Source organism: Lycium ferocissimum, chromosome 12 (genome assembly GCF_029784015.1).
Source record: "Lycium ferocissimum isolate CSIRO_LF1 chromosome 12, AGI_CSIRO_Lferr_CH_V1, whole genome shotgun sequence".
Classification (NCBI taxonomy): Eukaryota; Viridiplantae; Streptophyta; class Magnoliopsida; order Solanales; family Solanaceae; genus Lycium; species Lycium ferocissimum.
This window is the reverse complement of record NC_081353.1, coordinates 41,929,628-41,956,427: the sequence shown is the minus strand read 5'-3', so window position 1 is coordinate 41,956,427 and position 26,800 is coordinate 41,929,628. Positions and strand designations below refer to the sequence as shown.

The 26,800-nt window shown below is 36.6% G+C and overlaps 2 protein-coding genes across 3 annotated transcripts; both read left to right on the top strand.

The window, feature by feature from the left end:
* The first annotated feature begins 6,271 nt into the window (after nt 1–6,271).
* LOC132040722 (polyadenylate-binding protein 2-like) lies at nt 6,272–11,520 on the top strand. Of its 2 annotated transcripts, none has more exons than XM_059431390.1 (9): nt 6,272–6,858; nt 7,957–8,075; nt 8,954–9,610; nt 9,692–9,769; nt 9,857–9,946; nt 10,195–10,332; nt 10,533–10,709; nt 10,806–11,009; nt 11,087–11,520. In XM_059431390.1, exons 1-9 carry the CDS (start codon nt 6,555–6,557, stop codon nt 11,321–11,323), a joined length of 2,004 nt encoding a protein of 667 aa, XP_059287373.1. In that variant the 5' UTR covers nt 6,272–6,554; the 3' UTR covers nt 11,324–11,520. The 2 variants fall into 2 exon arrangements, with proteins under 2 accessions (XP_059287373.1, XP_059287372.1); XM_059431389.1 differs by having other exon boundaries at nt 10,186–10,332.
* A 2,971-nt stretch (nt 11,521–14,491) lies between these two features.
* Nucleotides 14,492–22,109, top strand: LOC132040096 (uncharacterized). The gene is made up of 8 exons (XM_059430714.1): nt 14,492–14,710; nt 15,482–15,540; nt 15,810–15,936; nt 19,522–19,670; nt 20,152–20,259; nt 20,370–20,489; nt 21,128–21,301; nt 21,708–22,109. The coding sequence occupies exons 1-8, from the start codon at nt 14,626–14,628 to the stop codon at nt 21,807–21,809; spliced, it is 924 nt and encodes a 307-aa protein (XP_059286697.1). The 5' UTR covers nt 14,492–14,625; the 3' UTR covers nt 21,810–22,109.
* Nucleotides 22,110–26,800: the final 4,691 nt, after the last annotated feature.

Here is a 26,800-nt window from a genome sequence, read left to right as displayed (position 1 = left end):
CATACAAAGTTAGAGTTTCTTATGAAATCACAAGTATATAAATGTATTACCAAATTTAACAATCATGGTTTGATAACTATCTCAATGAAACAAAAAATACTCACTTTTGACAAACTTAACGGACAAAAACTACTCAAATAAATACTCAAGGGACTATTTTAAACCTACTACCAAAAAGAATTCCCTTATTTTTATCATTTTCTCGATCAATTTGAGGTATCATATCAACGGCTGCGATTAATTCCTCACATACAAAGTTAGGGTTTCTCATGTATATAAACCTCGGTGTTTCATAAAATCGGGTTGTTGCGGTGCAATTTCTTATATATATTCTATAAAATAAATGATATGAATACGGGTGCACTTGTTTACACGTGCGGTGTACATGTTCGAATATGTATACATATTAAAAATTATTAACTATTTGTGTGTGTGTGTATATATATATATATATATATATATATATATATATATATATATATATATATATAATGTTAAAAAATAAGATGAAATTCACGTGCAACGCAGTCTTTGAGAGACTTGTTCAATGAAATCTTGGAGGTTGAGAATAGACAACACGGGTTTATTGTGTTAAGACATCTTTTATTTAGACTGAAAAAAAAATAAATGAAGCATAAGCAAAAGTATAAACCAATTGATAATACAGGATGACCAATCTACTTAAATTTCAAACAGGAATAAAATATATTAAACAATCGTGTTCAAATATGCCCTTCTTCCTTAAGCGAAAATCAATTAAAATGGAAAGGGACATGCATTTCTAACTAAAGCATGGAAGATATAGTTGCCACATACTATATATTTCCATATGAAATTTAAGGAAAAACAGATTTAATTAGTTGGTGGACCGAGGTCGTTGAGGAGGTAAACGCTATTCAACAATCAAATACAAGATAGTAATTAAGACAATAATATTTCAGGTTTGTACAAAATAAAACAGTTTCACACTTAGGGGCTATTGTTGTGCTAGGTGGGTTTCGTGACACAATATGATGTGCTTTTTCCACCATTGACTATAGAGGAAACGTTCATTTTACTGCATTCTTAATTAGTTGATGGACGGAGGTCATTGAGGAGGTGAACACTATTCAATAACCAAATACATGAGAGTAGTTAAGACAAATAATATTTTCAAGTTTGTGCAAAATAAACAGTCTCAGACTTAGGGGCTGTTAAGATATAATTAAAGATTATTCAAACTCGATATATCAAATTTTATTACTTTACTGTGATTAAATTAAAATTAAAGTTAAAAAGTATATTAATTATAGGTAATTTAGTATATAAATGAAAAAATAGCATGGAAGATTTACACCTATAACTAAAGCATGGTAAATATTAACCTTGTAACTAAACATGGTAGATTTAACTTCCACGTAATATATAACCAAATGAAATTTAGGGTGAAAAATAATTTCTTCAAAAATACTTTCTTTTTTTTTTAAAAAAAAAGTGATTTTCTTGTGTTTAGTATGTAATCAAAAAAAATTAACCCAAACAGGCTCTAAAGGAAAAAGAAAAGAAAAACAACAACAAGAGATTACTACTTGGTATCCAAAGTGTCCTACTCGGTTGCACGTGGCCCGATTCACCGAACCACAAGAAATGCAAAGCACTGAAACCGGTTCCGGTCCAAAACAAAACCGCCCACTGCTTCGATCATCAAACCAATGGCTGAGATTAATTCGTGACATACAAAGTTAGGGTTTCTCATGTATATAAACCACATCGTTCCATATAATCGGGTTGTTGCGGTGCAATTTATTATACATATATTCTATAAAATAAATGATATGGAATACACATGCAATGTTTACACGTGCGACGCACGTGTTCGAATATGTATACATATTGAAAATTATTAACTATTTTTTGTGTATATATAATGTAAAAAAGAAGAAGATGAAATTCACGTGCAACGCAGGTGCAGAGAGACTAGCTCAATGAAATATTAGAGGTTGAGAATAGACGAAACGTGTTTATTGTGAATAAGGCATCTTTTTATTTAGACTGAATAAAAATAAATGAAGCATAAGCAAAAGTATAAACCAATTGATAATACAGGATGACCAATCTACTTAAATTTCAAACAGGAATAGAATGGATTAGACAATCGTGATCAAGTATGCCCTTCTTCCTTAAGCAAAAATCAATTAGAATGGAAAGGGACATGCATTTAACCTTCTAGCCGAAGCATGGAAGATTTAGTTGCCACATACTATATATTTCCATATGAAATTTAAGCGAAAAAAAATTTAATTAGTTGGTAGACCGAGGTCATTGAGGAGGTGAACGCTATTCAACAACCAAATACAAGATAGTAACTAAGACAATAATGTTTCAGGCTTGTACAAAATAAAACAGTTTCACACTTAGGGGTTATTGTTGTGCTAGGTGGGTTTCGTGAAACAATATGATGTGCTTTTCCCACAATTGACTGTAGAGGAAATGTTATATCCCGTATGTTGTACATTGGGACATTTCGAGCTAATTGCGGAAAGTTAAGGACAAGGCTATTTTCCGACTTTGTTTTAAGGCACAAGTTGTTTATGATTTTATTGGGTGGAAATATTGAGGAAAACTAGGGGCTAAAGTTGGAAAAAATTATTTCATGAAATGGCCAAATGGCCATGTGGCCGTGTGGGGTATGTGGGACCCACCCATGGTTGGCCAATTGTTTCATGCCATGAAATGGTACATGTGTTCATCTCATATTTGTGGGAGCTATATATATATATAGGCATGGGATGACTAAGCAAGACCAAATTTCATCTTTCCACAACTTAAGAAAATTCAAGAAACTTGGAGAAAGAAAGAAGCAACCATTCGGCCATGGCTTGGCCGAATTTGGTCCTTGAAAAGTTGATCAAAAAATAATAATTTATTCTAGCAAATCAACCCATTGGAAGGTCCTCTATAACGTGGAGTGGTTGTTGGAGCAAGCAAAGCATTCGTTTCGCAAAACACAACTCTAGCAGGGAGGAGTTAAGTGGAAAAGGTAAGATTTAATCTTCTTTTCATATGTTATGGATGGTTTGAACGTGTTGTAGTGTGTGGAAATGGATGAAATTCATGAAAAATGGGTGTTGGGTTGTGGGTCGTATGCTTTTTTGGTATGACAAGGAATGAATCAAATTTACTTAGTGTTTTGATTGTTGTTGTTGTGAATTTTATGATGTAAAATGAAGATTTAATGATTGAGTGGAGGTTGAAATCGTTGTTGGGCTGTTTTAGAAGCTAAAGTGATTCCAATATAATTCCTTGTTTTTATGAGAATGATATTGTTAACATGTGGGTTGTTGGTGTAGTTCATGAATTTGGAAGAAAGAAAAGTGTTGTTGTTGTTCTCATTGAAGTTGGAAGGTTTCGGGTGGCATTGCATATTGGTTGGGTTGTTTTGAATATTTTGCGGATTGTTTGAAATGTTCTTGAATCTTGTTTGAATGGTTTCGGATTAGTACTTGAATGTGAGATCATTGGTATTGGCTTGATTATATGTGGTTGAATTGAATATAAATGGAATGTTGTCGAATTATGTAGAAGAGAGTTTCTAGCGTTATAATGCGTTTTGAATTGATTATTGATGTTGTTGATATGGTTGTTGAATGCTTGGTGTTGAAGATTTGGCAGAGTTGAATTCTCGGGGTTGTTGAATTCTGAAATCTTTTGAATTTACGTAGATAAAGTGATGGCTTGGGAATGAATTCCTAAGTACTTATAGCTAATGTTTGGTATTTAATGACGCTATTGTAGATCTTGAGAAGCCGAGACTTAAGTTCGGATTAGCTTAGAAAGCGGACGAGGTATGTAAAGCTTACCCTTCTTTCTTTTGGCATGTCTTAGACGTAAGTAAGATATGACATGATATGTGCCTTGGGGTAACTCCATTCTTAAGTTCCAAGCATGTTTACGATTTTTATTTGCTTCTTGATATTGGCATCCTCAATATAGTCGAGCTATGGTCTTCATGTCTTTTGTATGGTTGGATTTCAGATGTTGTATAAAGAATTTTTGTTCTTAAAAGATTCTATGTCTAAGAATGGCCGTAACTTTCGTAGACGGAACCGGATCGCTTCGAAACGTTCGTAGAAGATTCCATAATGGATAATGACTTTAACTTTTATGGGCGGGCCCAGATTGGTTTGATGTATAGCCGTGGTCCCCGAGATTTTCCTTTGTATAGTACTAACGACTTTTTTTGAAAGAGCTTAAGATGATTACTGTTTTAACTCTCGAGCGTCGACTACTTTTACTTATCCATTGAGTCCGTAATGATGATTTATGTGCATATGGTTTCTCGCTTTCTCTCGCTCGTGCAAAGCTCGATATGTCTTTCACCGAGTCCGGGCGGGTACGTATTCGTGCACACTCCATCGCATTGTTCACCGAGTCCTCACTGAGGGCGGGTACGTATATATATATGATGATATGATGATGGCGCGGGACGGGATCGCCTTATATATGTACATGATGGGGACGGGATCCCTTACCGAGTCCCTCATTGTAGGTCGGGACACGCTATTCACCGAATCCCTCATTGTAGGTCCGGGTACGTATATATATATATATATATATATATGATGGCATGATGATATGATGACATGATGATATGATGATTTTATCTACCGAGTCCCTCACTAGAGGGCCGGGACACGTTATGTATATGCATATGTACTACATGATATTGACATGCATGTTTAATGTTTCAGAGGCAAGCCTTATGATTTCTATACTCCTTGTTTCGAAGATGACCATTTCTTCGTATCTCATGCTTTACATCGCTCGTATTCGATGCGACCCCTTTCTTCGGAGGCTGTGTTTCATGCCATGCAGGTGTATACAGATAAGTAGAAGATGTCCCAGCTGGATTGGCGAGCTCTATTTCCTCCCGGACGCTGAGGAATCGGTATTATGTTATGATATCTTGTTTGTGTTAAAGACTTTACGAGACAGTAGTGTATGTAACAAGTCGATCCTAAGCGGCTCTGTAAGCCGATGTATCATTATGCATTATATTACAGATTTCATATGTTTACAGATTTTACTTGATTTGGGGAAGACGAAGAGTATGTTGTTCTTTGAAAAACTTTCATTATGCATTCATGTCATGATTTAAGGGCCCAGTATGATTATGAGTGTCACGAGGATCAGCGGGTTCGCTCGGCCCTAAGTAAGGGTCGGGTGCCCATCATGCCCTATGGAAAATTAGGGTGTGACAGGAAACATTCATTTTACTGCATTCTTAATTAGCTGATGTACGAAGGTCATTGAAGAGGTGAACACTATTCAATAACCAAATATATGAGAGTAGTTAAGACAAATAATATTTTCAAGTTTGTGCAAAATAAACAGTCTCACACTTAGGGGCTATTAAGATACAATTCAAGATAATTCAAACTCGATGTATCACATTTTATTACTTTACTATGATTAAATTAAAATTAAAGTTAAAAAGTGTATTAATTATAGGTAATTTAGCATATAAATGAAAAATTAGCATGGAAGATTTACACCTATAACTAAATCACGGTAAATGTTACCTTGTAACAAAACATGGTAGATTTAACTTCCACGAAACATTTTTTTTTTTTTTTGCAAAAAATAATTTCTTAAAAAATACGTGATTTTCTTGTATTTTGTATGTAATCAGAAAATATTAACCCAAACAGACTCTAAAGGGAAAAAAAAAAAGAGGTAGGGATCTAGTAGCTCAGTTATTTGGCTACCTGAACTTTCACCTTGTTGGTTGATAGTGTTCGAATCCCCATGTTATAATTCCCTTCCCCATTTCTCCTTCCCCTACATATTATGTACTCTCTCCGTCGCAATTTAAGTATCTTACTTTCCTTTTTAGTTTGTCCGAGAAAGAGTGCCTCCATCTATATTTAGTAAGTTGACAATTCAAACATCCTACATGATAAATTTATAATCCAAAGATCATTTTAGAACTTTATACATATCTTTAATTTAGGACCACAATATTCAAAAGTCTCTTTTTATTTTTTTAATCTTTATGGTAAATTAAACTAAGACACTTAAATTGAGCGGGAGACTAAATAAAAATAAAAAAATCTAAAAAAGAGATTACCACTACTTGGTATCCAAAGTGTCGTGCTCAGTGTGCACGTGGCCTGATTCAGCAAAACCACCCAGTGCTTGGATCATCAAAACCAACGGCTGAGATTAATTGATGACATACAAAAATTAGGGTTTGTGAAGAAATCTCGGGTATATAAACCTCGCCGTTTCATAAATTCGGGTTGTTGCGGTGCAGTTTTACTCTGCCCTCCCTCAACCCTAAAAAAACCGAAAAATTCTCTTCTTCTCAGTTTCTATCGGATCTAAAATCAACATTTTCTATCCCCATTTTACCCTTTACCTTTACCAAAAAACCCCCCAAAACAATCCCTACATTTAGGGTTCCCTTATCATCACAGTACCAACACACTAGAGGAAACTGCAAAAAGAAAAAAAAGAAAAAAAGTAAAAACAAAAAATTTTGTTCTTAGAAGCTTCTAGAAGGTTCTGAAAAAATGGCACAGATTCAAGTTCAACATCAGAGTCCAGTTGGAGGAAATGGCGTGGCGGCGGCTACAGGTGGCGGTGGTGCCACGTTGGCGGCGGCGGCGGCGGCGCCAGGTGGAGCGGCGGCTGGGAATAGTCAGTTTACGTCCACGTCACTGTATGTTGGTGACCTGGAATTTAATGTGACAGATTCGCAGTTGTATGATTTGTTTAATCAAGTGGGACAGGTGGTATCAGTTAGGGTTTGTAGAGATCTTAGTACAAGGAGATCTCTTGGTTATGGTTATGTTAACTACAGTAACCCTCAAGATGGTTAGTAGCTTTCTATTAATAGTAGTTATTATTGCATGTTATAAAAGTTTTTATTTTTAGTGAATTTGTGGTGTGTATTGCCTTACATTTGGTGAAATTAATACTCACTTATCTTGTATATTAAAATTGGTTGTCCATTTGGTGAAATTACTACTCCTTCAGGATGTTTTGTGGTAGTTTTATTTCATGAATTTGAAATATGAAATTATTTTAGTGAATTTGTGGTGTATTGCCTTACAAATTGTCAAGAACGTGTCTTTGCGATGTTTTATACTCTCTTGGTTTCGGTTTCTTTGTCTGGTTTTGACTTGGTACAGGGTTTAAGAAAGTAAAAAGACTTTTGAATCTCATGGTCTTAGATTAAAGATATGTAGGATGTACCAGAATACCAGAGTAATGGTGTTAAACATGCCATGTGGAAAGTTGGAATTAAAGAGTTGCTAAAAAAGAATGTTTATTAAACATTCCTTTTTGAAACGGACTAAAAAGGAAAGGAAGACAAACAAATTGAAACTGAGGGAGTATATCACTCCTAATTATTATAAGTCATGGATGGAGGGAGTACACCCGTAGCTGTAGTGCGGCATGTCCAATGTACTTGAAGCTGTGCACTTGTGTAGCTTGATATGCTTGTCCCTCAGCGGGAGTGGTATTGCAAGTGTCTGTAAAATTGTTAATGTGTGACACATTTTTTGCACATTTTCAGTTGCTGTGTATATGCATTTTAATTAATTTCTGCAGAAAATTTTCAAACTAAATGCCGTGTTAAGTTGATTCGTATCATTTGCTTGTGCTGGTGAAGTAGTTAGTTATAAACATAAAAAAAATCAACTCATGTTGTTTTACCAGTAGAATGTTAATCATAAGTATATTTACGTCATCATAACGAGGCAGTGTTGGAAATTTAAGTCTACATGATGGTGTTGCATGTGTAACTTTACTCACTTTTGTATTCAGACAATGGGGTAGCACAATTTTGACCAAACTGATTATGTTTAATATTCCGTTTAACTTGGAATAAAGTCACACGTCTATATTTTGAATCATCTGCCTTGCAATTTGGTTTCTGACTTTCTTTGCTCTAATATTTAATCACAGCTGCAAGGGCAATGGAGATGTTGAACTTCACTCCTGTCAATGGAAAGACCATTAGGGTGATGTACTCTCACAGGGATCCCACTCTTCGTAAGAGTGGATCAGCAAACATATTTATTAAGGTATTATAATTGAAACCTGGATCTTATGTGATGTGATTTGTCATTTCATGTACATTTTGGGTATCTGCTAGCTTCTTTTGTTCCTTCATCTCCATAAGGAACACATACTGGATACATATAGCTAGATTGAGAAATAGGTTGAGTTCTTGTTGTCATCTGAAGTATCAGTGTTACGGCTTCATCAAAAAATTGGATCTATAACATGGCAGCAAATAAATGATGCTCACATCAGTTTGCCTAAGTTACTTGGACGCTCCACTGTCAGTGCCGCACCGTGTTGACACGACATGGGTGTGGGATCCGTACCCGATCTGGTTAACCGTTTTTGGCTACTTTGTCCAAAATCGACGGAGGAATTCTTGACAAATCCAATGATTTCTATTATCAAAACAAAAGCTAAGGTGGACTTGAAGAAAATGGAATACCTTGTATATTGAAATTTCTATGCCACTCCTTTTCCTATCTTCTCCTCTCGATTAATATTTTCTCAAGTTTTCCACATAATATCTCATAATTTAGGTTTTATAATTCTATTTTTAGATATTTCAATTATTTTTAGCTGAATCCTCGCACCCGTATCCATACCTGGATCTGTATTCCCGAATCTTAAAATTTAGATCATGAAGGATCTGACCTCCAGATCTGCACCTGTATTGGACACCCGCACCCCAGTCCGAGCAACTTAGCAGTTTGTCTGATAAATCACTCAGCCTCTGTTTAATCCAGTCTGTCTCCATCTTTGAAAAGTTTTAGCTGGTGACACTACTGGTTTGCACACATACATTTTTAGTTATGGGGACCTGCAATATGTATTGGTGCTGCTTATCCTGCTATATATATTTTTGTTCCTGATGCATTTGTTTGAATTATTTACACAGAATTTGGACAGGTCAATTGACAACAAAGCTTTACATGACACCTTTTCAAGCTTCGGCAACATTCTTTCTTGCAAGATAGCTACTGATTCTAATGGCCAGTCAAAGGGTTATGGTTTTGTACAATTTGACAACGAAGAATCTGCTCAAGGTGCCATAGATAAGTTAAATGGTATGCTGATGAATGATAAGCAAGTGTATGTTGGACATTTTCTTCGCAAACAGGAAAGAGACTCTACAACTGGCACGACAAAATTCTACAATGTCTATGTGAAAAATTTGGCTGACTCTGCAACTGATGATGAGTTGAAGAGTGTTTTTGGTGAGTTCGGGATTATTACTAGTGCAGTAGTGATGAGGGATGCAGATGGAAAATCCAAGGGCTTTGGGTTTGTCAATTTTGAGAATGCAGATGATGCTGCTAAAGCTGTTGAATCCTTAAACGGAAAGAAATTTGATGAGAAAGAGTGGTATGTTGGGAAAGCACAAAAAAAATCTGAAAGAGAGCAAGAATTGAAAAGCAAGTTTGAGCAAACTGCCAAGGAGGCGGTTGATAAATACCAAGGTGTTAATTTGTATGTTAAAAATTTAGATGACACCATTGATGATGAGAAGCTCAAGGAACTTTTTTCGGAGCACGGTACGATAACTTCATGCAAGGTATGCGATTTTTTGTGGATGAACGTTTAGGTCATTGCGTTGAGTCATTTAGCTTAGATGCTCTATTCTTATGCGTTTCAGGTTATGCGGGATCCAAGTGGAATCAGCAGGGGATCTGGATTTGTTGCCTTCTCTACTCCTGAAGAAGCTTCCAGAGCTGTAAGTGTTATTTATATGTCAAGTCTTTTTGTTACACTGTGCTCAGTAAGTCATAAGTCGTAACTCATAGTTTCTTCCTTTTTTAAGCTTTCTGAGATGAACGGAAAAATGATAGTTAGCAAGCCACTCTATGTTGCACTAGCACAGCGGAAAGAGGAGAGAAGAGCAAAGTTACAGGTAATAATTAAGATCCCAACAGTGTGGCAGCGCTGAATGGATTTTGCATCATGCTACTGTACTTGTTAAGTGAAATATGGAATATTTTGTCCATAGTTTGGCTCTTGGCGTTTAGATGCTCAAAGGGCATCTAGAGTTAGTTTGACTAATGTTTCAATGTGGCCTAACCCTGTCCGTTGTTGATAAGTTTTAATTTACTGGAATAGTTACCTAGTAATGTATATTGATGAATGCACTAGTTGGTACAGGCACAATTTTCACAACTGCGACCAGTGGCAATGCCCCCATCACTTGCTCCTCGCATGCCAATTTACCCTCCCGGTGCCCCTGGGATTGGACAGCAGCTATTTTATGGGCAAGGTCCCCCTGCTCTACTTCCTCCCCAGGTAACTTTATTAGATCTCTCGGTATTTTGGGTATGCTCTTTATAGGCTTATACTATATGGTTGGGGCTAGTGCATGTTAAGTTTATAAATGGCTGCACTTGATGGCGGAAAGATTGCACCAAATGTATAAAAATGGGTTTTATTGCTCCTCGTCAAAAGAAGAAATGGGTTGATTGCTGATGTATAATCTTATCTTCCAGGCTGGGTTTGGCTATCAACAACAGCTTGTTCCTGGAATGCGTCCTGGAGGAGCTCCTATGCCGAACTTCTTCATGCCGATGGTCCAACAAGGACAACAGGGTCAGCGCCCAGGTGGTCGACGAGGAGCAGGGCCTGTGCAACAAAATCAACAGGCTATGCCCATGATGCAGCAGCAGGTTGATTTCTGCTTTCTCTCTCTACAAATTTTTGTTATCGTGTTATTATTTTTTGTTAAGACCAGTAAACTAATGATGAAAGATTCTATCCTTCAGATGATGCCCAGGGGTAGAATGTACCGCTATCCACCTGGTCGTAATGTGCCAGAGGGGCCAATGCCAGGTGTTGCCGGGGGTATGCTCTCTGTTCCATATGATATGGGTGGTATGCTTCCTCGCGATGCTGCAATGGGGCAGCCTATGCCAATTTCAACATTGGCTTCTGCCCTTGCAAATGCACCACCTGAACAGCAGAGGACGGTGAGTTCATTAGACATTACAAGTAATCTCTTGTTGACTGAACTAGGGTTTTAACGCTCTCATGCTTCTCTTGGCAGATGTTGGGTGAAAGTTTGTACCCACTTGTTGATCAGCTGGAGCACGAGCATGCTGCAAAGGTTACGGGCATGCTTCTTGAAATGGACCAGACCGAGGTTTTGCATCTGCTTGAATCTCCGGACGCTTTGAAGGCTAAAGTTTCTGAGGCTATGGAAGTTCTGAGGAATGTTAATCAGGGTACCAGCCCTGCCGACCAACTTGCCTCACTTTCCCTCAATGACAACCTCGTTTCTTAGTGAGTCAAGCTTGTCCAAGTGAATGCTGAATGCGGGTTTTTTTGATGAATCATCTCCTGTAGTGAGGATAAACAGATTTTGCAGGATGAGTTTTGGAAACTGCTAGGGTTTTCTTTCAGGATGTTTAATCTTTATGAGATAATGTTATGGATTCTTAAGATTATGCTTTTATGTTATGGGGTCCCGAGTTTTTAATACGTTACTGTTTGCACGTTGCGTTGCTTGCTTCATCCCTCTTAAAGCCTTCTTTTGGGGGTCACAAGTTTGTCAAGGTGCTTGCGCAGCTGTGCCTTTATGAGATGCAGGTTCAATAGGGCAGCATAGCATAGTGCCCACATTGGCACAAGGCGCCTACAATTAGACCCCCCCTCTCAAATAGTTAGCTAAATCAGCAAACCTAGGGGTTTGATCTTCAACTATTTTTACTGTCGAAATGTGTTCATCTGGGAATTCTTCTTGAATTTCAACTGTCTCATTTGGTTGTTTCTCCAACGGGGAGAAATGATCAGCAATCTGATTCTCTGTACCTTTCTTGTCTACAATTTCCAAGTCAAAACTCTTAAAAGGAGAAGTATCCATCTTGAAAGTCTTGGTTTTGCATCTTTCTTGGAAAGGTTGTAGTTTTAGTGCAGAGTGATCGGTGTTAACCTTTGAGCCAATGAGATAAGCTCCTGAAAAGGTTTATTACAATGTTATACCTACTTGTACGCGTTTTCATATAGTAGCAAGCCTGTTAGAATGATACTATCAAAGCGTAGAACTTCCACGAGGGAGCACCCATGGTGGCTTAGGAATTCTAACAGTATTAGCTGAAGTGAGGTTGAGCTAGAATTTTGGAAGCTGTGGTCTCTTTATGTGAATGATATCTGTGTTTTGCATGCATCATACTCGCTGATTATTAGAAAACTCGTGAAGTTATTGTTTGTGGCGTGAAAAAGGCGGAATGTTTTTCATGTCACTTGAAGCAGTCATCTAGTGTAATGTTAAATATTTTGCTGTAAATAGTTTTAAGTCATCCCGACGCCTGTTCAGCTCACTATTTCCTTCTAGTTCATTTTTATCTAGTTACAAGTTTATGAAATAAGAACGAATTGCCTAAATTATTGTCTGTTTCTCCCTTTAGTCTAATTAAGTCATGGATCCTGTGGTATTGATTCTGCACCAGGTATCAAGTTGGATCAAAACACATCAGTTCGGCACAGTTTAGCATCTTGCCCTACTTTTACTATGTTTTTCTGTGATATACTGACATTAATAATAATCTGCCTTTTGCCCAAAGATTAGAAAATTTTTGGTTCTCGCAAAACAATAGAAGAAAATTAAGGTAGCAGAACAGCCAATTATCCATCGATCACTTGTTTGGATTATCTTTGGTTTTTCTAAATATGTCTGGTTCAATTCTTAGAAGAATATTATAAGACACTTCTTGTTGGTTTAGATGTTTGTTTTACCCGTTCCCTGTTGTGCTAGGCAGAACCTAGCATTTGTTTTGCTTATGCTTATATCTCAGAGGGAGTGATTTATAAAAATGACCCTCACAAGACGTTGTCTCATACTTTTCGTCCTGCTTAATGATTTTTTTTAAAGAAAAAATCTTTGCTTCAGAAAATTCGTCGGATGAAATTTTTGTTGCTCGGTTCCCATTCATTTGTGGGTCTGGTCCTCGGGGAGTTTGTTTTTTCTTTCAAGAGGTGATTTTGAGAATCAACCAACGGAAAAATTCATATTCAAGGTGACTCACGACCTCCCTCTTACCCGCATAAGTGAATTTTTTTTAATTAAATCACTAAACTTTTTGAGTGATTCAGGGTGCAGCGTAGCCAAATTCAATCAAGGTCATCGGGCATGAATCATTTTTTCTATGGGAAAGGATTGTAATATGCTCCAATAAGTTAGAGATAGTGAATATGAGCAATTGTCACAACTTGCAAGTTATATCTCATAAGCAAAAGTGATATATGTTGCTCAATTATTCAATTGTTTACAAGCAATAACGAATGGGCAGACTTAGCCAATTTATTCTACCTACAGTATTAAATTGATAAAATGGTATGTAATGTTTTATTGTTCACATTTTCATCCCTTTACTTAATAGAGAGACATTTTTATAATTTAGAAGATAATATTTTATACTTAAAATGTATATCAGTAAAATTATAATTGAAGAATATTGAATTTGATCATAATTAATGTTCTTAAAATAAATCAGTCATTACAACTGAAAATCTTTGCACAATAGGTAATACTCCAACTCAATTTCTGTAACTTATTGAATTATTTCCAACTCATGTCTCACAACTAACTTACTCGCCAATTATTACAACTAGAGTTTATATCCGAATTACAATGAAGTTTTGCCTAGTAAAAGTTAAGGTTATTTCTTAAAATTTTAATCAAGTGCAGATAAAAATTCAAGACCATCCTTATGAAATTCTATTTCTGTAATTTTCCCTCTCTGATGGCATCTTCATCTTTTTATTTTAAAATAAATATTAGTCTTGATATTTGTTGAAGCAACCTGAGGATGTGCTGACTCTTCTAAAGTAAGAAATATCTATTGATCATGTTTTAATTAATATAAATAAATAGTCTACAAAAGGGTTTTTAGCCTTTTACAATTTTTTTAATATTTTTTTCACACATAAGAGATATGAAAAGGTCATTTTCTTCTATTTAAAGTGTAAGAAAACAAGAGATGAGATTTCATTTCCTTTGTATAAAAGTATACTATGTACTAGTTTTTTAATTTGAGAGGAAATGATGCCCTTTTAAAGTTTGAATAAAAATAAAAATCTCTCGTAAAAAAAACTCATAAAACTAAAAGAGCGCGTAAAGTGAAAAAAAAACCATTTCTCCCTTAATTAGGTAAATACTACTCCCTCCGGATTAAAAAAAAAAATCCACTTAGTCTTTTTCTCTTGGATCAAAAAGAGTGTCCACTTCTCAAAACAAGAAATAATTAATCTTATCTTTTCAAATTTGATTCTATTAAGTATTATCTGATCAAATCTCAATATCTATTTGATTAAGAATAGTTTAGTCAAGTTATCTATTTTTATCTAGAAATTAGTATTTTCTTAGGAGTGGGAAAAAAAAAAAAAAAAAGGAAATACAATATTTCAATTTTTTTTTTTTTGACAAAAATTCCCAAATGGGACCTAGGGTTTTAGCAGGTTTAGCACAGCCTTCCCTTCCATTGAAGTAGCTTAATTTATTTTCTCTTTTGGATATCCTGTTGAGCTGATGAATGTGTAATTAATTAGTTTTGTGTTGTTTGAAGCCTGTCACATTTTCATATAGTCATGGCTTTGTCCATTTCAAGGAGAATTTTGCGTTCTTTTGCTTCTTTAAATTCACTTTCAGCTCCAACACTTTCTGCTTCTAATGGTATATCCCTTTTTCCTTAATCTTTCTGGTTTTTTCAAGATTCTATTTGAAAAAATCAAATCTTTATTGTAAAATCTATCATCAGGTTGATTCAAGATTTTAATTTAGTGGGTGCCCTTTAATGTTGTAGCCAGTGCTCTTTTGTGATAATGGGTGTTAATTAGTAATATAAATGTATACTTGACCCACTGTATTTTTGTGACAATAGCTTCAGGTTTAATATAAAGATATGCAATTTCAGTTCATATTTATGCTACTAATGATATCCCTTTTTCCCCTTATCTTCTTGGGTTTTCAAGATTCTATTGTAAAAAATCAAATCTTTATTGTAAATTCTATCTTCAGGTTGATCAAAGAGTTTAATTTAGTGGGTGCCCTATAATATTATAACCAGTGCTCTTTTGTGAGAATGGGTGTTCATTAATATAAATGTATGCTTCAGCCATGTATTATTGTGACAATGGGGGGAGGTTTAGCTAGCATTTGGACATAGGTTTGGTTGAAACTTGAAAAAAGAGTTTTTGGAAGAAGAAAAATTTCACCCAAAAACTGGCGGAACCTGAAATTTTTTATTCAGTTTTTGTTCAAAAACTGATCAAATTCCGTGAATATACAATGTTTTTAAAGTAAAAAATTTTTTAAAAAAAATCTATGTCCAAATGGGAGCATATTTTAAGGATATGCATTTACAAAATCTGCCTGTCTGCTATGGATGCTAAGATGCATATTTTACTTATTTTTTTTGTTTTATTTTATGATTTTGTGAAACAGGGAAGGCTAATGTTCTTAGGGATGGAGTGCCTTGTGTGGAGTCTTCTGTCTCCAGAAAGGTAAGTTCTTGTCACTGAGAATTCTGTTTTTCTTCATTTATTGTGTTTATTTCCAGTTATTGTTGTTTATTGATATCCTTTAGAGTATTCTCTTTTTGTATGTGAATTAAGCACTATTATCTGAGGTTTGTTTTACAGAGGTGCTACTTAAGCTTAACAGGCTTGATAAAAGAATGAGTTTAAGATGAACCGAATAGTGAAACCTCTTACTGTCCAAGAGAGTCCCGTTTTATTCATATTGTAAGCTTGTTTCTAATTTCTCCATGCAGGATGAATCAGTCTTCCTTGCCTGTCGAAGATATTCAACTTCCATCCTGAGTCCTGATGCCAGTGATGGTTCATTTCCCTCAGATCTATTAACCAAGAAACGTGTCTCAACTCCAGAGCGTGAGATAGGTATAAGGATTTGACATTTTCATTAACTGTCTAGGTCTGTCATTTCTGTTAGAAGTTTTATTATTCGTTGTTGTATATGCTGACATTAATAGTTAAAACCAGTTTGTCAAATGCTTTATTTGGAAATGTTGGCGGCGTTTGAATGCTTCGAAAAGGACACACAATAGCTACTACTACTAATATGCCTTGATCACAAGCATGGGACGGGATAGGACAGGGAAGACAAAATGTATTCTTTGTTTTTTTGGTAAGTGAAGGAACTGTATTACCAAAAAGGGAAGAGTGAAAGACTATGTAAAGAATAGGTAAAAGGATACCTATCTAAAGTAAGTTCACTTCTACAAAAGCCACCCAGTCATCCATATGTGTTGGGTATCGTGAGTTCAGCCTTAGTATGCAAAAAGAAAGAGTTACACAATTAGCTGCATTTGCGAAAGGATCTTTTTACTTCCATTTGAACGTTTTTCAGTTCCGTTTCCTCCATGTGGTCCACATAACTCCCTGAGGAGTCACTTTCCATGTTCTTTTCTTTCTTGTTCCCCTCCTCTGATTCCGGCACCCAAGCATTAGTACCAAAAAGATTTAGCAGCAGGTTCCATAACTTCGTCACAAACTATGCAATGCATGACAAAATGGTCATTTCCGTCCCTATCTCTCTGCACATATAGCACCGGCCACATGATTCTCTTTCTTTCCTCAAGTTCACAGCTACTAAAATTATCACTCCCGTAAGAGTATACACTTGTCCCTCGTTGGTAAGGGTTTCTGAAAGATTTGTAATGACTCAATCCATTGGCTTACACTTTTAGGTTGGATATTCAAATTGTTTGCTTGGTATTAGGGTCAAGTTTGAGTAACCGGTTGTTATTAATACAACGCTTCATAAAAAAAAAGTTTGAGTGAGCCAGTTTAAACAACCTTCTCACGATTCTATTGTGTTGACATTTGACAGTCGCTTATGGGCTTCTCTCTATCTCTTGCTCTTTCTCAATTCAGCCCATTAAGCCCTAGTTTGCTCCAAGCTCATGTTTTAGCATGTTGAACCTACTTACTCTCTCTGCTCTAAGCCAACTCTTCAGCCTGTTGTACTTACTGTCTTTTCTCAGGTTAGGCCCGCTCATCAGCTGATCTCTCTCTACCTTAGGTCCATCCTTCCGTCCTCTCAAAATATAAAAAATGTGAGAAACAATTTTTCCAAAATCCCCGGGTTTTCCAAGTGCTCTCGAAACCAATCCACTTGAGTGAGAAAGAGGAGAGTGGAATTTCGTGTGAGAGGAAGGGATCACCCAACGAATGGACGAGCTCAAATGGGGGATGAGGGTAGAATGAGGTTATACATGTGGGAGGGTGGTAGAGCATAGACTTGTCCCTCAATATTGGTTATAAGGGTCTTATAATGCCTTGGCCATTCGACCCATTGCCCTAAAGTTTTGTATTGGACGCTCAAATTCTTTCACAACTCCAAACAATTATCTACATAAAAACTTAATCTTCCTGTACCCCTAGTACCATAGAAACTCCGTGCTTCTCATCCTTAACAAACTAGGAAAAAATAGTAGAGGCGCTTTCTTCCACCCATGGCTTCCACCTCCAGCAGCTAATCCCTCCTTGGAATAATTAAGGAGTATTGCAGAGACAGGGCTTCTTTCAGCTGCTCCATCTCACAATACTTGCAATATATATGTAGTAACGTAGAGTCACAAGCTCCTTAGCTCTCCATCTCCCAATCTTACTATCGTTTAAACTTTATATCTGTCCTCCCGCACTTACTCTTAGATTTGTTCCCAACTATCATTTCCTCGCTTTGGGAAATGCAAATGCTGTTGAGATATATCTTTCCAAGGATACTCACCATGCCACCAGTCTCCCTGGAAACTAACTCTGGTCCCTGTCCCCACTTAAATTTGAACATTTTGTGAAACTCTTTCCAGCCTTTCATGTTATCTCTCCATAAGGAAGTTCCTTACTAGTTTATCTGGTGAATTCTTTTGGAATTCCTCCTTTGTACCACCTCCTTCATCAAGAACCTCTTCATCAATTTATCCAACCCAACCCTTGCTGAACGTCCTCTAGTCTCTTGGCTCAACCCCCCTAGTTTTACTGGTGAATGGTCTCGAGTGCACCGTGTGATGATTCTTAATCCTCTTCTTTCCAATAATGATCTAATCCCATTCTAAAATGCATTCCCCTATTCCAGCTGAAAGTAACTCCATTTCAACAAATTAATATTTCTTTCTATACTAGTTCAGTTTTGCAGGCACAGTTCTGGTAATTTCAGAATTCTTGCAGTTCTGGAAGATACAGATTTTGTACCTACTATAGGTACAAAATCTGTATCTTCCAGAACTGCAAGAATTCTGAAATTACCAGAACTGTGCCTGCAAAATTGAACTTCTTAGAGAATGTTTGTTAAATGTTGGAAACTAAAATTAAGACTAAAGATATAAAGCCTCAATCTGGTGACAATACATAAAGTAAATTGGCATCCAAAAATCAGCACAATCTTCCAACTTGCTTTTCAGTGACTATCTTTGGTCTACATCTGGAATGTAATATGTTGGCAAGCTTGAGAGCTTGCTACTACTCAATGCCAATCTGCCCCCTTTGTGATAACTTTTTCACCAACCTACTGGCTGGTAGCTGCTTCTCAAATCGCCGAAGCACTGAAGTCCAAACTGCAAGTAGGCAAAAATGTGGTCTTCTAGTTACTTGGTCTATGTGCTTTGAGAGCTCTAGGATATGATAATAATATCTGACCCTTTGCATAACTTGCTCCCTGGGATAAGAATGCTTCTCCTAATCCAATAGAGTGGCAAGCATCTAGGAACAATAGTTGGAATGGAGTGGTAATAGCATTATATATCAATCATCTTGTAATTGCAATGAGTGTCAATGGGTGACCGTATTGAGTGAATGGTCATCATATTCGACCAGTACTTTTTTTTCATGAGCCCCCGCCGTTTTCACAGAATAGCTTAAAGTAGAACGTTATTGGACATTACTTCTTGCAGAAAAGATATCTTTGTATTCAATTGCATATTTTTTGGAAGTTCCACTTTTCCTCATTAACATCCTGGAGAATGAGGTTTGCGTAATTTTAACTTATTTGGCACAAAACAACTGTGCGTCAATCCCAAGCAAGATAGGGTCGGCTATCTAGCACAGCAAGCTTAGATAATATTGATTGATGGAATTATAATTCCTCATATTGCCATGACTAACTTAGAAGCTGAAGGAATTTAATGAAAACAAAGTTAGTTATCATGCTTCATGGAAATGTGTTTTCTTGATCGCCACATCTCCGGTTTAAGTACAATCTGCTATTTTTTCCCCTTTAGCTTCTGAAGTAGCAAGAAGTAATAGTTAAAACTGTTTGTTGCTTGCTTTACATTTCACCAACTATGTGGGAGCACTTTCTAGGTCATCATATATTGTCCTTTGTAAGGATGATCACCTCAAATTGATAGTACAAAAGAAAGTTGGTCTAATTTTGTCTCCGTATAATTTCCTGCCTCATTTATACTGAGAAATCATTTATATTGTTTGACTTTGTGTAATTATCTTATTGATCACTGTTTGTGGTAGGGCTGTGTCAGGACCTGGTCATTCCAGTAACGAACTTTCTTAATGAAGACAAGGGTTTTATGTGTTTGGCTGGTGATGTTTTCGATGTGCCAATCAGGAAAGATATCATTCATCGGGTTGTGAGATGGCAGCTTGCAAAACGGCAGCAGGTGTGTGCGCGGTTCTTTTGTATCCCAAATTTTAAGTTGTAGACAGCATACATATTGGCAAGCTACTCCTTTTTTACTCTGTGTTTCCTCTCCTGTGCTTAAGAGCATTTATCATATCCCATTTCTACCATTTCTGTCTATTGCTTCTCTGGGAAATGAAGCGATTTAATGGGGAGAAAAAGAATCAGGATGAACATTTTGATTTTTGAGGCAGATGAAGACCAATGAAACTGATATGCTTTTGGGGACCAACGATCTTTTTGTAATGTTGCAGACAAACAAAGCTGCCTTGATAAAGAAAAATGTTGCAGACAAAAAATGATCTCCTGTGGACCATTTAAATCACTAAGGGCCTCCTATTCTCCTACCTGCTTTCTACATTTGTGCTTGTTCCCTTGATTCTACCACTTTGTGAATTATGCTTGCCAAGGCCTAGAGGGTTTAATAGGTATATGACACCTTCTCCTTGTGAATGTTGCAGGGGACCCATTCAACTAAAACTATTAGTGAAGTTAGTGGTACTGGTAGAAAACCGTGGAATCAGAAGGGCACAGGGCGAGCGAGGCATGGAACACTGCGTGGTCCTCAGGTCACATTTTCTTGTCTTTCTCCTGTTCAGATTGTCTTGAATTCATTATGATTTATGATTATTTGATATCACTTCAGAAAATTTATAATGTGTTTTCGTGATCAATGTAGTTTCGAGGTGGTTGTGTTATGCACGGTCCGAAACCACGAAGTCACGCAATCAAACTGAACAAGAAGGTTCGGCGGCTAGGATTGAAGATCGCACTATCAGCTCGTGCAGCTGAAGGGAAGGCAAGCTACATCCCCTTCCATGCAAACATTTTTTTGTTTGGGAACTTTTCCCCAAAAGAACCTGGGAACTAAACAAAACCCAAAAGAAAATAGAAACTCAGAGAGTATATGATGAGTCGTTGAGATGTTTTTATCGTTTGGTTTCAAACAGTTTCATTTTTCTTTTTGGGTTTTGAAAACAAACAGCAATGTGAAATCAAGCTATAAAAAAACGACAGCCAAAACTTGCTGTCTCATTTTGTTCCTCTCTTCGAACTGTTTTTGGCTATTCGAAAATACATTTAATAGAAATAAATGTTTACGCCGTTTTAATCTATTAGTTTTCACCAAATTGAAAGCAACCAATGTTCTGAAAAGTGAAAGCATTTCGACAGTTTAAACTTACATATTAACAAATGAAATATAATTTCATGTGACCTCTTCACGAGTTAAGGAAGAGTTGGTCAGTTTTAATCATTATCCTTGATAAGCTTCTAGAATTAGCCAGCTTTGGTCTATACGGGTGACATTTTCCTTTTTGTATTAACACTGGTTATTTGTGTTGGGTAAATCCTGCTTTCCTTCCCAATAAATGATTTAAACTTTTCTTCTTTTGCGTTACTTAATTGATTTAGTCATCTCAATTGCACTGCATGCAGCTTGTGGTTTTTGAGGATTTGGAGCTTTCTTCGCACAAGACAAAAAACATAGTGAACTATTTCAACCAATTGGAGAATACCAAGAAGCTTCTGCTTGTCGACGGTGGCCCAATCAGTGAAAAGCTAAAGTTGGCTACTCAGAATGTACATTATGTCAATGTGTTGCCTTCAATTGTAAGTTTCCAATTATATTAGCATTAGTGCCACATTGTGCATATAAGCGTCTGTTTCCGCGATGATGCTTGGGCTTTTTCTGTATGAGGATCCAGTTTGTGGGAGTTGTTCTGCTAAGATGACTTCCATAACAGTTTTGATTTGGGTATGCATAATTTGCTTTTGCCACAGCATTCCTCAAGTATGCAGCTTTTTGTGCTTGTGATACGATTGGTTATAATAGGGGAGGCTATGGAATTTATTAGAGTTCATCACTAAAGCATCAGTTACATGTTCATTGCCTGAGATCTTTCATGTTTTTTTTTTACTGAAACTCGTCCTCGTACCCCAACCACTTCCTCAGCACAAGAAAATTAGATAAATGACTGCGAAAAGCTGATCCTTTATCCACTTTGTTCCATGCCAGGGTCTAAATGTCTACAGTATTTTGCTACATGACACATTAGTCATGTCCCGTGATGCTGTGAATAAGATAGTCGAGAGGATGCACACTCCAATCAATCGCTAAGGGAGCATCTGAGGTTGAAAGAGAACGAATCTTGTTAGTTTTTGTCAGCAAAGATAAAGCATAGAGATTATTTCTTGTATTGTTTTTTGTTAATTTTAAAATCGTAGGGCTGGTTGTTTTTCTTGTTGTCCTCCGTTATTGTCCTTGAAATTACAATTCACCTTTGCATTGCATCATGAAAGATTGCAATTTGCAAGTAATAGAGGTACTACTTGAGATTCTGTCGCATAACATATTTCCGGGTTTAGGAGAACATTACAGTGCATTCTAATGCACTTCTTGATAATCTTTGACATAGAATCCTTGATTGTTCCTTTATTACTAATAATTCGGTGTAGATTTCTTCTGGAAACATAAAGTTGTATATGAGCTAGTCCTGATCCTTGAGCTGGGAACACTAGATGGTAAGAGAGCAGGTAGTGTGGCAAAACCATTGGATTATTCCATTTGTGATCCTCTGTTCATTCTGTCTCTTACCATTGGTAGCAAATTAGACATGTTCAAACTAGGCATGAGGATGAATATAAGTAGTACTTGTATTATTTGCCTTTGTACCCATGGTTCAACGTAGTTAACAAGGAGGAAGTTCTAATTGGGCAGCAGTGGCAAGAAGGTCAATAAGATTAAAAATTGTGACCTTTTAAGATATTGGATTGTCCCTTAGAGATGGTGTATGGTAAATTATTACTTAAGATACCATGCCACTGAGTTTAGTACCTTTATGTCTTTCATGCTCAAACCAAAAAAGGGTGTTCCTCTTCATGTTCATCATTTGTAATCAAAATGCTTCAAATGGGCAGTGCTTTGGTTGTCCTGCACTTTTGGTCCTACCATAGTCTTTTGTCACAATTTTCTTTGATTTATGCTATGACATTTGAAACTTTTGTCTATCCCTTATTTTGGATGCTTATATTACTGTCTAGCTGTTAGGACAAGAAAAATTGAAATGAAAATTTGGCCATTTCCCTTTGCATCTCTCATTCTCAATTTCAGAGCATTTTCTGCATTGGATTACCCCTAGCAATAGATGCTTCAGTTAGGAAGTGGCTTTTTGACAATGGTGTTAATGTTAAATATTTAATTTTTAATATTCAACTTTTAAATGGCCAGCTATTCTGGAATCTTGCAATGGATTGCCGTCTTACCTAGACATCAAAGAGTAGAAATACATGACTTCTTTGTTTACGAGTAAAAAAGTTGAAATCAATATGCTTTTAAGTTGAGTTTGAACTTATTCTATTAACTTAAAATTTTAATTCACGCCTTCACTAATATCTTGGAAGGGGCAATTTGCAGGATTGGCCTTCGCTGGGGGTGGCTTTAATTTTTAGCTCTCAAAATGGTGGTCTTTAAATTTTGCGCCTTCGGTAACAAGCGAAAAGTGCACGCCCGTGCGGCTCAAATTCTACCTTAAGGCAGAATTTTGCTGGACAGATTTGCAAAATTCTGCCTGAGTTAATTCTGCCTTGAGGCAGAATTTTGCAAAGTCTGCCTTGCGATTTTTTTTTTTTTTTTTTTACTGAGCTGGGGTTCGAACCCACAACCTCGGGGTGTTAGGCGAGGGGTAAAACTTAAAGACCACCAATTTGAACGGCAAAAATTAAAGACCACCCCAAATGAAGGGCAATCCGCGCAAAAAAAAGTCTTGGAAGGGGTACTGGCCCTGCGACACAACTAAGGACCCGTTTGACCATGAGAATTTTTCACTTTTTTCACTTTATTTGAAAATCAGTGTTTGGCCATGAAGTTGTATTTGGAATTTGGAAAACACCTAAAATACTGTTTTCACTTTTTTTCACTTTTAATACATTCAGACAACCAAATATTCTTTGTAAAAACAAGAGAAAAGACATGTTTTAACCCCTGAACTTGGCACGAAAACTCACTTTAGCAACTAAACTTAACTTCTATTTATTTACCCCCCTTAACAACTTACGTTTCAATTGTTTTCCACCCCAAATGCTGACGTGGCAAAAAAATAATAATTAAGAGAGTGAAAAATAAAAAAAGTGGACCCGCTCATATATATATTATTATAAATTAAAAAATAAAATAAAAGTTATACAATTAAAAAATAAAATAAACATTATACAATTAAAAATAAAAATTATCACCATCTTCTTCACAATCCCCCTCCCACTCCAACAACCCCACTCCACCATCTTCTTCCCCGCCATAGCCCCGCCCCCCCCCCCCATACAGCCCCGCCCAGCCTATTTTTCTTCCCACTCCACAGCCCCCCCCCCAAGCTGCTTCATGTCATCCCCGCCCCCCCCCCCCCCCCCCCCCCCAAAAGCGCTTCTTCTTCTTCTTTTTCATTTTCACCATTTTTTGATTTTGATTTTGATTTTGATTTTAATTTTCTTTCAAAAATAAAGTTATGGAAGAAATGAGTTTGCTAATAATGGTGGTGGAAGAAATGAGTTTGCTAGAAATGGTGGTGGTTGCGGATGTGGGTATTTTTAATTTTCTTTCAAAAATAAAGTTATGGAAGAAATGAGTTTGCTTAATAATGGTGGTGGAAGAAATGGGTTTGCTAGAAATGGTGGTGGTTGCGATGTGGGTATTTTGATTTTCTTTCAAAAATAAAGTTATGAAAGAAATGGGTTTGCTAATAATGGTGGTAGAAGAAATGAGTTTGCTAGAAATGGTGGTGGTTGTAGATGTGGATATTTTGATTTTCTTTCAAAAATAAAGTTATGGAAGAAATGAGTTTGCTAATAATGGTGGTAGAAGAAATGGGTTTGCTAGAAATGGTAGTGGTTGTGGATGTGGGTTAAAGATGGTGGTGGTGATTTTTTTTTTTCTTTTAAGAATTTGATGAAATTTGGTGGGGAGATGATGATGGTGGTGGTGGGTGTGGGTTAAAGATGATGGTGATGAATTTTTTTTTTTAAGGGCGATTCGTTCAATTTTTTGCGGCGGCGCGCGCGCATGCGGTGGATGTAGCAGCGGCATGGTGGTTGATAAAAGTAGGGTGAGGATGAGGAGAAAGAAGAAGAAAGAGAAAGAAAAATAATAATAAAAGGAAAAACAAAAAATGATGTGTTGGTAATTTTGACATGGCAATGATGTGGCAACGCCGTGGCAATGATGTGGCATTGACGTGGCAATGACGTGGCGCGAGTGTAATACACCTCCCATTGTGAGAGTGGTATTATTTTTTTAGGGTGGAAAACAATTGAAACGTAAGTTGTTAAGGGGGTAAATAAATAGAAGTTAAGTTTAGTTACTAAAGTGAGTTTTCGTGCCAAGTTCAGGGGTTAAAACATGTCTTTTCTCTAAAAACAATAACCAAACACAATTTCAACTTCAAAATTTCAAATTAAGTGAGATATATTTGGTTTTTATGGCCAAACGCCTACCAAGCCTTTCCTGTCTCAATCTTCTTCAGACTAAAGAAGATCCATTGGATTTGATCAAGAGCCTTGGATCACCTTGAATTGAGCAAGATTAATGTATGAGGACCATCCCAAATATAGGAGTTGGAGAATTTTATGGTTGCATTGCACCCCTTCCAGATATTACGTGAGGTTTGTAAATGAGGGACCATTTCAATTTTTCAAATCCATAGTTGTTTCAATCAACGTCCCATCTTCCAAGCAAAAGTCACGAAGTTCTGCCTCCCTGGCCAAGGGGAGTCACTGCATTAACCACTTTTTCTGTGTAGAGTAAGTGGAAAGACTTGTAAAAGTGGCGGAGTCTTTAAGTTTTTTATTAAGCGAAATGAAGAAGTAAATACACGAAAAGTAAAGAAAGTTCAACATAATAGATACATTAAAAAAGCTACTTATCTATACATTATTTTAATGAAGCGGTGTCAATTTGATACCATTTATTTGGACAAAAGTGGCTCTGGCCCTTAATACCAAAATCTATCTTTGTCGAAATAAGTAAATAAAGGCATAATTGAGAGAATTAAAAAAGTAAGGAGGTCATGATCTCTTGGATGCTTTCCCTTTTTTCTACGAGTGATCTTTCCTGGCCTCTTTCCATACAAAACAACTTTTTTTTCTTTCTTTTTTCTAGCATATGTTTGTTTTTTTCTCTTCCTGGCCTGACAAGAAAGTGAAAGGAAAGAGGAACGAATTATAGCTCATGTTCCTCGATTACATTATCTTAATGGAAAACTCATTGCTTTACTTAAACTCTTTGATATATTATACAATTTGCAAGAAGGGGATAAATATATTGAAACTTTACGCTCTTATCGTTCTTGCTAATAGCCCATAGGTGTGTATACGGTAAAAACCGGATATTTGCAAGGCCCCGATGGATCGGGGGCGAGGAGATAAAAAAGGCGGTGATGATCACCGAGTACGCACTTAGAGCCGATGGAATTGCCAGTTGCGGTGACCTAAAAGGAAAGTGAAGCAAGTCTTGTTTAATTGACTCTAGGACCAAGCTCGACATCATAACGATCCGGTTTCTCGTGGCGAGTTGATCGTGGTCGTTAGTCTGTTCTCCGGAGGAGTTGATCGTGGCCGTTGTGGGTTTCGACATCGGGTTGATCGCGGCGTTAATTCGGTTAATCAATTATAAAATCGTAACGCGTCGACATGGTTGTCACGTTAATCTAAATACGTACGACCCGACGCTTGTCCTTTTAGGGTTTACTTTATTCTAAAAGGGCTTTATGTTGTATACAAGGCCCATAGGGCAAAACTATAAATAGGGGGCATTTCCCTACTTTTAAGGGTTAGCTTTTCAAGATCAAGAACATTGTAACACCAATATATATAAAGTATCGTTTCTCTCTCTCTCTCTTTAGTCCGAATCAGTGGATTTTTATGGTTTTAGCTTATTCTTCTAACACCATTAGCTCAATCTTCTATAGTAACATATTCATTCAAGGCATTGATATATATATTTAATTTCATATTAAGCCCTAAATAAAAATTTTCTAAAAACAAAAAAAATTAAATTATTCACTTCCCTTTTAAAAACAAATTCAACTTTTTCCCATTTAAAAAGGGTTTGCGCCCCGTGGG